We start from the raw sequence: 10757 nt of genomic DNA, 5'->3' as shown, positions 1-10757 counted from the left end.
CCCATCCTGGAATCCTCGAAGGGGACGTGTCCCATTCACGGCTGGCAGCAGGGCCAGAGCTCGGCCAGGGCTGTTCCGTCTCTTTCTTCAGAATGACACAGTCGCTTCTTTCTCTCTGACGTGGAAGTCTCTGCTTCCGGCCAAGACAGAGTAATAGGGGCTGAATTTACCCTTCTGCCTGAAACAAGTGAAAAACGGGACAAAATCCTGCAAAACTGTGGTTTTCAGACATTGGACAGCAGGCAACACCAGACAGTGTAGCTGAGAGACAGGAGACAGGCAGGTGAGTCCCTCACTCATCCCAGCTTGCTGCCCAAGGGGCAGGGAGAGGAACAAAGGCCGGCCAGGTGACTCCCCAGAATGGAGAGCTGGGCTGAGCATTCCGGGACCAGGCAGCTGGAGAAGAGAGACCTGCAGAGGTCCCCATCTCAGCTGAGGGCTGGAGGCACAGGTATGTATGGGACGTGTGGCTAGGGACAAGGCACCTTCCCGACAGCAGAGCCGGCTCCGTGAGAAGGTCTCCTACACGAAGGGGGCTCACTTCACGACCCTGAATGGTGCCCTCACTTAATTTCCATCCCGGTCCATCTACGGTCAGTGTTCCTTAATGATTCCTTCACATCCTTGGAGAACTAATATCCTCTAGAACTTTCTCTCTGACCCATCCCTGTACTGCTGAGTTTTCCATGGAAGCCTTTCTATTTTTAATGAAGGTGAAATTCACATGACAAAATAAGCTATTTTAAAATGAGCAACTCAGCGGTGTTTAGTACATTCACAGGGTTATGCAGCCACCACCACACCCATTAAGTGCTCACCCCCAGGCCCTGCCCCCCATCTCCGAGCCCCTGGAAACCATTGATCTGTTTCCTGTCTCTGTGTATAGGCTTGCTGTTCTGGAAATTTCACATGCATGCAATCATAAAATATGTAACCCTTTGTGGCTGTCTTCTTTCACTGAGTTTTTTCCAAGTATGCTAATGTTGTTGGTTTGTCACTGCTTCATCTTTTTTTATGGCTGAATAGTATTCTATCTTATGGATGGACCACAGTTTGTTTATTCTTTCATTCATTAATGGACACGAGTTTATTCTACCCTTTGGCTCTTGAGAAGAGAGCAGCTATGAACACTGGTGTACAAAGTTTTATTTGCACACTTGTTCTCCACTCTTCTGGGTGTACCACGGAGGGCTTGTTCCACAGGCACAGTTTCCTTACCCAGCCCTCCATCTCCTGACCTTCTCTGTCTGCCGCCCACTCAAGGCACCTGCTGCCCCCGCCCCTGTGCTTTTCCCGTTACTTTGGAAGGTGGTCCCTCTCCTCAGGGAGCATAAGGTGGACACTCAGGAAAGAGAGAAAGCAACTTCAGAGCCAGAGAGCCCTGGGGAGGAGCACAAAGGGCCCCACAGATGGCAGGAGGATGAAAGTCAAGCTGCTGGCACTTAGAACCTCCCTGGCGGTTCAGTGGTTAAGACTCTGTGTGCCCAAGGCAGGGGGCCCAGGTTCGTTCCCTGGTCGGGGAGCTAGATCCCACATGCCCCAACTAAGAGTTCACATGCCACAACTAAAGATCCGATGCAGACAAATAAATAAATTATAATAATTGTTTAAAAAGTTGCCAGGACTTTCTGGGGCTCCTCCTCTCATCTAGAATTAGGAAGCACGACAGAAAAGGATTTGGGGGTCAATGGGAAGGCTGGATCTGGGTCTCCAGCCTGATATAGGGCCACTCAGGCCCTCAGGGTCTACTTGGGTTCTCCAGTGCCTGTAAGGCTCAGAGTGGAGAACGCTGTCCTCGCTCCACTGGAACCAGTACCAGCCATGGCTAGAAGGACCTGAGGGGAAGGCACCCCCAAGGTTGAAGCAGCCACCTCCCCAAACGGCTCCAAGCCCCTCCCGGACACCCAGGGCTATGAAGAGCCCTCAGCCCCACCCCATCCCCATCCCCTTCTCCACTGGGAGGAACAGGAAGAGGGTAATTGAATCAGCATTTCTCACTCTGTCTGGAACATTCCAACATGGAAAACCCACTGAACAGCTGGGGAAGCAATTTAGGGGCTTTAATTAAAGGCCGATGACTCTCCCATGGAGCCCCACCCCCACACACAGCCAGGAGGACCCCCACGGCTGCCCTCAGTGCCTTCCGACGCCCAGCTGGGTACCTGGTGCTGGGTGCTGGCCCTTCAGCCTGATCTCCATGGGCAGCAGGTTGAGCAGAGCAAGCCTGTCCACCTTTTCTCCTCACTGCTTCCAGACTGCCTGCTGAGTGGGGCCTGGCCCCCAAACCAGACAAGCTAGGGCCCCCGCCAGCTTTACATCCAGGAGAGTGGTCTTCGGGAAGGAGAAGGGGGTCACATGGCAGGCTTGTGAAAGGAACTCCAAGCACCTCTTGGGAGGAAATGAGCCAGCTGAGAGCTCAGCTATGGGGCCTACGGCTGCCTCCCTCTCAGTCGACACCTTCTGCAGGGAACAGCATCCCCAGCAGGGGGAACAGCACGTGCAAAGGCTCTGAGGCAAGCAAGGTCCTGGTGGGTGGGAGGAGCCAAGTGGGAGAAGCCTCAAGGCTAGCTAGCGAAGGACAGAGACCAGGTGGAAGGACGCGCCTTGGAGGGCCCTAACAGCTGCAGTGAGGCATCTGGTCTTCATTCTAGAAGCAAGAGGGTGGGGAGAAGATTGGAGGGTTTTAAAATAATAGCACCTGGGTTACCCTGAAGATGCCCCTCTGGCCCCTCTGTGTGCAGAGTGCTCATTGCAGGAAAACAGAAGAGGTGCCCCCGGAGCCATCCGCTCAGGAGGTGGCGAAAGTCTGCACAAGGGTAGGTCCAGGGAGAAGAGACACACAAGGTCCAGGCTGGCCACAGGGCCAGCTGTCAGGGCTGTCCCGCCTCCCCTCCTGCCCCGTGCCGGCCCTAACTGGGGACTGGGGAGTGGGGCAGAGCTGCCAAGGCCGGTACTCGCCACCCAGCAGGATTCCAAAGCAGGGTGTCGCCCCTCCTCACCACTGCGACAAGCCAGTCCTCCCCCACACCCAGATCAGGAATATGAGTCTGGGGGGAGGGGGCTGTGGGCACATCCACATCCACCCACGTCGGCCACCACGTTTCCACCAGCCCTGGCCCAGCCTGGCCATCTGACACGGACCCAAGGACTGGGCCAGGGTGTGCCAGGCCTGGGCCTAAGGGGCCCTGGAGATCACAGTCAGGACAGTGTGGACAGCACTGTGGCCAGAGGCAGGTGACAGTCATTACTGAGGGGGCCCTGGGTTTCTGGGGGAAGACAAATGGACTGGACACCCCAGCCCACCCCAGTCTGGCCTCGCCTGGTTAAGAGCTGAGCTGGCAGCTGGGCTGCAGCTGGGCATTCTTGCTTGCCCATCCCCAGGGAAGGAAGTTGGATAAACACCATAGAAGTGGGGCACAGAGGGCTAGGGGAGTGGGCGTGCCCTGCAGAGTCTGGTGGGCGGGGCCTGTGACGGTCAGAGCCTGGGGAGTGATGCAGGGCTGTGCAGGGAGCTGCCTGGAGGCTGTCAGAAGAACCACTCTGCACACAGGAGTCCCCCACACCCGCTGTCTGGAGAGTCCACCAGGTTTCCAGGAGCAGGTGTCCACCGGGCACAGGGACGCAGAGAGAGCTGGGATCGCGGGTGCAGCCCAGACAACCACACAGACTCATCTCAGGTGGGCAAGCTGGGGCCTCCGCTTCCCCACCTGGAACAGGGGATGGCCCAGCTCGGCCTTCCCAGAGAAGAGAGGCCAAGGGTGGTCTCCAGAGTCACCAGGGCAGAGCTGTGTGTCACCGAATGGGCCCCAAACCTCTCTGAGCCCAAGTTGCTTGCTTGTGACAGGCAGCCAAGCTCACTGCCCACCTCAAGGGTTGGATAAGGATTGGGTTTCTGTCCACTCTTGGCATGAATCATCCCCGGTCACGTTAGCCGGTATGATCACCCCCAACTCTGGAGGATCTGACCTGGTGGCTCAGATGGTCAAGAATTTGCCTGCAGTGCAGGAAACCCGGGTTCTACCCCTGGGTCAGGAAGATCCCCTGGAGAAGGGAATGGCAACTCACTCTAATATTCTTGTCTGGAGAATCCTATGGACAGAGGAGCCTGGCAGGCTACAGTCCATGGGGTCACATAGAGTCGGACACTTTCCACTCCTACTTCCAGGAGGTGGCACCTCCAACCCTCAAGGGTTCCTAGAAGAATACAGATGTCAACTTTATTTTGTAAATTTTTCTCTCCAGCCAGCGTGTGCCCAGGGTCTGCTCCGGCCAGGTGATGGGCATAAATTAAGGTCACTGAGCGCCCCCAGGCAGGATGTGGGCCCTGGCCCCGTCAGTCCCAGCCAAAGTCCTGGCCAGTCATCTGGTAGAACTTGTGGTTGAAGGGCCGGTAGAAGGCCCGCAGGCGCTGGACCACGGCCTCGGGCACGCGCGGGTGGGGCCGGCCCTTGGACTTGCCCAGGCAGCGCGGCCGGCCGCTGCCCTGTGCCTTCTTGAGGCAGGGGAAGCCCTTGGTGGCGTTGAAGTAGAAGTGCTTGTCCGTGACGACCCGCTTGAGGCCCAGGAAGTCCTGCACACGGCCCAGCTCCCCAGCGGGGTCACTGACTAGGCGCTCGCCGCTGACAAAGAGAAAGCGGGACAGCGGGAAGTAGCGCAGCCAGTTGTCCAGGTGCTGCGCGTACAGGCCGATGCGCACGGCACTCCAGGCCGTGTCCACAGGGCCCAGGCCACGGTGGAAGGCCAGGGCACTGAAACTGGGCAGGCCCGGGGTCTTAGAAAGGGTCTGCGTGTAGTCGGAGATGGCCCGGGTCACGGGGTTCCGAACGACCACGATCAGCTTCGTAGCCGGGGACATGCTGTGGATGCGGCGCGGGGCCTCTCGTGTCACGAAGTAGCTGGGGGTCTTCTCCAGGGTGATCTGCCCGTCCAGGGTGTGGGGCATCAGGCTCCTGCAGGACGGAGCATGGAGGGGGGTCGTGAGCAGGTGCTGGCCCTCCTCCCATGCTAGATCTGCCCCAGGGCCAAGACTAACCTCTCCCACCAGGGGAGCCCCAAACCTACAAGGTAGCTGAGCCTCCCCCTTGTCCACCCTGCCAGGCCCACCCATCCTAAGTGCCTGGATGGGCAGCCTGGGGTGTGGGCTGTGAGGGTTCCCAGTCTCGGCACAGGTTGGAAGTAGGGCCCATCCTGCAAGGCTGCTCACACCCCCACAGGGATCAGCTGCATCCCAACCCTGACACAGTGCTTCTCACCCCAGACCCAGAGCTCATGAGGCCAAGGGCCCCAGGCCTGCCGCCCACAAGGCTCCACCTGCCCCTCCCACCCCCACAGGCCCCTGAGCTGTAATTACCTAGGTCACACTCTCATTAAGTGGCTGATGGCGTCCCCTGAATTAGGTCATTAGTTATTGACCAATGTCCCCAGAAAAGGGCGTCCTGCCTTCCTCTCCGTCACTCCCCCCCATCGCCCCTCCCCACCTCTGAAGGAAGCCCTGCTAATTCTCCCCAACCAGCTCCCCACCCCCCAGAAAGCTGAAAGCCACAGCCCAGCCCAGGACACTGCAGGAGTTAATGAGGCGCCCTGAGGACCCATCTCTAGACCCCAGCTGCCCAGTTGCCCAGACCCCACTGGGAACCCAGTGCACAGGGCTGCATGCAGCCTTCTCACCAGCCCCTCTCTCTGGCCCAAGGCTGGGGGGCACTGATCCTATCCCAGGGTGGTTGACAGTGCCCTGACCACCCCAACCGTGGAGACGCCCCTCCTAGCACCCCACCCTGGCAGCGTCCCGAGGCCACCCTGCAACCAGGTAGAGCTGGGTGGGGCAGGGCAGGGTGCAGTGGTGGGCCAGCTGAGCAAACAGCTCTGAGGGAGGGCAGAGAACTAGGTCAACAGAGGCAGAGGCTGGGACCTGTGCTCCAGAGAAGGGGGGGTCTCTACCCACTTCTCTAACAGAGCTGCCCCGCCCCCACAGACAGACCCGAGGACTGGGCCCCCCAGGAGGGTGACACACAGGACAGAACTGAGGTCTCAACCAGCCTAGTGACCCCCAGATGCGGCTGCGTGGAGGCAGTCTCCTCTGCTGCTCTGCTGGGTGGACAGACACACAAGTTCAGGTGCCAGCTTGGAGGATGCTGATGTCAGGACCAGAGAATGTGCACATGGGGGTCCCGGCTCCCCCAACACCACCCATTTGGCTCAGGGGAGTGGGGTAGGCAGTGTGGTCTGCTGGCTATGGGAGCTGCCCCCATCCCTTGAAATAAAGCCCTGCGCAGAGCTGGTCTACAGAAGTCATGGGGGACAATTCTGCTCCCGCATGTCCCAGGAGTGAGCTGGGACTCCTTCCACACCAGTCACTGCCCCATATATAGACAGGCACACTGAGGTTCAGAGACGGAGCAGGAAGTGCTGGGGAGGGCATGGGCCCCCACCCCAACCCTGTGCTGCAGCTGCTGGGAGGCGGTGTCAGCTCGGAAAGCACGTGGGGACTGCACCAGCCCTGCCTGCGGGGTGAGTTCAAAGAGACTGGGGGTGGGGACAAGGTCCAGAGCCGAGTCCAGGGCTGCAGCCTGGGATGGCCAGCTCAGGGAACCCCCCTTCCCACAAGAAAGAGGCCAGAAGAAGGGGGGTTCCCCATACTGGACCTCGATGCTGAGACCCACAGACAGAAGCCAGTGCCCACAGACCCCAGAAGTGAGCGCCCCCAACAGGGAGGGAACCAGCCCTGACTGCTCTGGGACCCTCCTCCCCGACCTGACACCCCTTCCCATCCCCTTCCTCCCCAGGTGCCTGGTGACCCCAGGAGCACCCTCTTTCTGTCCCCAGACAGGCCGCCCCAATTCTGAGCAGCCCCACCCCCTCACGTCTGGGGGGAGGGGCTGCAAGGAAGCTAGGCACACTGAGCCTTAGCGCCCGCCCACCGCTGCTTCCTCTCCCAGGAAGGGGGAGGTGCCCCACCATGGAAGGAGGATGCGATGGGGTGGGGTGCCCACTCTTGCCACACAGCAGCTTGGAGAGCTAAGATCTTTGGGATCAATGACTCGCTCCCCCCTCCCCGGGCCTCAGAAGCCTGTCCCCCAGGCAGGTGGGCAGGGAGGAGGGTGGGGGTGGGGGTTCCTGGGGGGTGGGAGAGAAGAGGGAGAGGATGGGAGGGGCAGGACTCTGACCCTCCCACGGCCAACATCTGACGGGCTGCTCCACGGACACGGGCTCCCTGCTCATCTGGTCTGCATTTCCCTGCGGCTTCCATCCAGCCTGGGTGACTTCCCCCTCTGCCTCAGGACGCCCCTCTGCCTTCGGGGGCCATCCATGCCCCCCTCAGCCCCCTTCTGCCCCGGACCCCTCTCTGTCTCAGCCTCCCTCCACCTTGGCGCCCCCCCCTCTGTGTCTCACACCTCGCCTGGGCCCCATCCTGTGGCGCCTGGGACTCATCAGGAACCAGCTAGGGTTCCCATGTGAAAACAGGAGAGTGCCAGGAGCCAAGGGGGGTCCCTGACTTGCACCCCTCTTGGCCTCTCTGCTTTTGCAAAATGCCACAGTCAGAGTATGGCCCCCACTTGCCCCCAGACTGGATACTCCCACTGAACCGAGATTTTGGGGTGCTTGAGTGGCCCCAGCCTCTGCCAGACAGAAGGTGACCGGTGAGTCAGCAAATGGATGAACAAATGCTGTGTGAGACACTTTAGGGTCCCAGTCCCCAAGGAGCAGGACCCTCAAGAGCCTGAGGGAGGAGCTGAGGCCCAGGGAGGGGGACTGGTTTGGCCAAGGTCAGCTTTGAGCAGCCCAGGATGCCTGCTGAGGCTGAGGGAAGGGCCCAAGACACCACCTGGTCACAGCCCAGGAGGAACAGTTGTCCCTAAAACCCAACTGGGCCATGAGCCACTCCTCTTCTGCTCACTGCTCCAAACCACCGCCCAGAAAGAGCCCTGGAGGCTGGGTCCAGGGTCCTGAGAGCAGACCCGGCCTGGGGGTTGGGCATCCTGTTTGCAGCTGGGGAGACTGAGGCGGGGGGGGGGGGGGGGGGGGGGGGGGGGGCGGGGATTTCAGAGGCTCAATGCACACACACAGCTGGTGGGAAAGACAGTCAGGTTCAGGGTCACAGGTGTCTGTGAGCAACACCAAGCCCAGCTGTGCACGTGTCGGCACGTCCCTTGGAGGGCACGCAGACACATGCCCTCCAGAAGCTCAGGCCTGCACCAGCCAGTGAGAGGTCAGCACTAGCCAGCCCCAAGGGACAGCTCCAGATTAAAGGGGCAGGAGGGAAGTTGCCCACCTCTTCCCCCACGGAGGCTGGGCTGAGGAAGGACTCCTCCTCCACCACTTAAACAGACTGGAATCCCCCCACTTTCATCTCGGGCCTCAGGGATGCCAGTGGCCCAAGAACCCACCCCAGAGCTGAAGACCTGACCCGGAGTCTGGGTCCAGCTAGCTTCCTCTCAGGCCCCTTAGGCTCCCCAGACCAGTCCCCCAGAGCTGGAGTGTGTGCCCAGGGAGGGCCCATCTGGATGGGGGTCTCAAGATCCCCAGGTCTTTGAGAACCCTTTTAGGTCCAAATCCAGCTCTAGACGCCCCTGCAGCCCCTCCCTCGTTAGCCGATCAGGGCCAAGCTCTGAGGTTTGCACTTTGGTGACCAGTGTGCGCTCCCCCACCTTCCCCTTCCCCTTCTCCCTCCCCTCCCCCTCTTCCTCCTGTGCACAGAAGTGGTAAATGAAGGATGCTCTGGGATGCTGGAGCACTGTCAGAACGGGCAGTGGTCTCTCCATAAGCACCGAGAATGCAAGGATTCAGACACTCGGATCCAAGGATGGACCCACCTCCCCCATCACCACACAAATTCCCAGACCCCTAAAGACAGCTGCCCTTCAGAGTTCATGAGCCAGACCCCTAGTTCTCAGTGGCAACCTTGCAAATCCTTGAGTGATTCTGATGCAAAAAGCAAAGATAAAAAGGGGATGGAGGCAGGGTGGAATCTGGGTACAGAAAGCCTGGTAAACATGGAGGTAAAGAGTCTGGGTCCTGCCACCCTCTACTCGCCGCTTGTTCACCAGGTGGCTGTGGGCAGGGTCCTCGCTGCCCCTTAGGGGTTAGGCTTGGGGATGAGGTGGGTGCTACAGGGAGTGGGGTGACTCACTCTCCATCTGTAAGCTCTTATTTTCCAGAAGGAAGGTATGGGGCACCGAGATGAACTTGTGCCCAACGGACAGAGGCAGCAGGCAGGGCCTCACGCTCACTCTTCGTGCGAACCTCCGCAGGGAGGGGCCGGTGTTCGATCAGCCACCAGGACAGGCTACTTCAGCGAGGGCTGGTGCCCCCCTCATTCCTCCACACCGGAATACCGGCCATACCAGGTGGGAGTGAGGGCAGCTACAGAGCCCCATGACATGAAGTTGGGGTCCCAGTTCCCATCCTGGACACTGACTCAAAGGCACCCTCCTCTTTTGTAAAGACTAGACTTTCTCCAGACCCTCAGGACTTCGGAGAAGGATTCCTCTTTCCAGGATCAGGGATCTTGGGGTGGGAATGGGGTGACAGCTACTTCTAGGAGGCTGCAAGGAACCGGGAGCCCCCTCCCTAAGGTAACTGACCAGAGTTCAGACAGGCTTTCCTTCCCCAAGTGATGCAGCAGAGAGGGGCGACTGAGCACGAAGCATTTCCAAAGCGCCTCAGACCCCACTGGTTCGAAACTACGTCTCAGCCGGAATCACACTCTAGCCCCCTAACCAAGGCTTTCCCTGGAGTTTTCAAAGTTTCTGGGAGCTCACGGCCACCCATCTTCTTTTCCATAAAATCCGCTGCAGGAAGTCAAATCTCAACCCGCACTCAGGTTGGTTTCAGCCCCAGAAGATACCCGGAGTCCTCGCCCTGCCGCGTCCCCAGCGAGGCCCCTGGAGCGCACCACGCCGTTTCCCGAAGGCACCCGCCAGGAAACCGATGCGGCGGACAGGCCCGGGCGCTCACCGGTACCAGGCGAGGCCGCGCTCGTAGCACCTATCGAAGAAGTGGGACTCCGAGCCGAGCGCGCGGATGTCTGGGTGCAGCCGCAGGAACTCCAGCAGGGCGCGCGTGCCGCCCTTCTTCACGCCCACGATGAGGGCCTGCGGGAAGCGCCGCCGGCCCGAGCCACCGGCCACTGGCAGACCGGGCGCCCGGGGGCTGCGGGATGCGCGGGGCGGCTCGGCGCGCGCAGGGGCCGGCGCGAGGATCCGGCCGGCTGGCGGGCAGCGTCCGGGGAGGGCGCAGAGGCAGTAGGCGCCGAGAACCAGCGCGGCGAACAGCAGAGGCGCACGGGACGCCCGAAGCGCGGCCCCAGGCCCTCCCGCGGTGCCCTGGCTGTCCTCGGCCCCGTCGGCCAGGCCGCCGCTACCTGCCATGGAGCCGCACCGCGCCCAGGCCTGCGAGCGCGGGCTGCAGGAAGGCGCACATCCCCGCCGGCGCCGCGCGCAGCCAGCAGGCGCCCTGCTTCTGCTCTGCGCCCCGCGGCCGGGTCTTCTGCGAACGGGGCGGGATCAGTGCGAGGGCGGAAGGCCCCGCCCCGCCCAGAGGCCCCGCCCCGCTTAGACCACTGCTCACCCCGGGACGTGCCGGCACCCACGGGAGCTGCGGCACGACTCGGAGCCTCAGAGACTAGCCTGACGCGCCCTCTCGGAGACCCCAGGCTCCAGCCCGCTCGGGATGCGGCGGCGGCGACCGCAGGACGGTGACAGGACTGCGCTGCTGTACAAAGGACCCGCTCCTAGAGGGCCGATCGCCGGCCCCGGGCG

At 60.9% G+C, this 10757-nt stretch overlaps 1 protein-coding gene across 1 annotated transcript; it reads right to left on the bottom strand.

The window, feature by feature from the left end:
- Positions 1 to 4191: 4191 nt before the first annotated feature.
- On the bottom strand, positions 4192 to 10489 carry HS3ST6 (heparan sulfate-glucosamine 3-sulfotransferase 6). Its single transcript, XM_081555547.1, has 2 exons — positions 9955 to 10489; positions 4192 to 4949 (listed from the first exon to the last, which is right to left on the bottom strand). Exons 1-2 carry the CDS (start codon positions 10365 to 10367, stop codon positions 4334 to 4336), a joined length of 1029 nt encoding a protein of 342 aa, XP_081411673.1. The 5' UTR covers positions 10368 to 10489; the 3' UTR covers positions 4192 to 4333.
- Positions 10490 to 10757: the final 268 nt, after the last annotated feature.

Source organism: Giraffa tippelskirchi, chromosome 13 (assembly GCF_054371585.1).
Source record: "Giraffa tippelskirchi isolate mGirTip1 chromosome 13, T2T-mGirTip1v1.2.pri, whole genome shotgun sequence".
Taxonomy (NCBI): Eukaryota; Metazoa; Chordata; class Mammalia; order Artiodactyla; family Giraffidae; genus Giraffa; species Giraffa tippelskirchi.
This window is presented reverse-complemented; position numbering and strand designations above follow the sequence as displayed.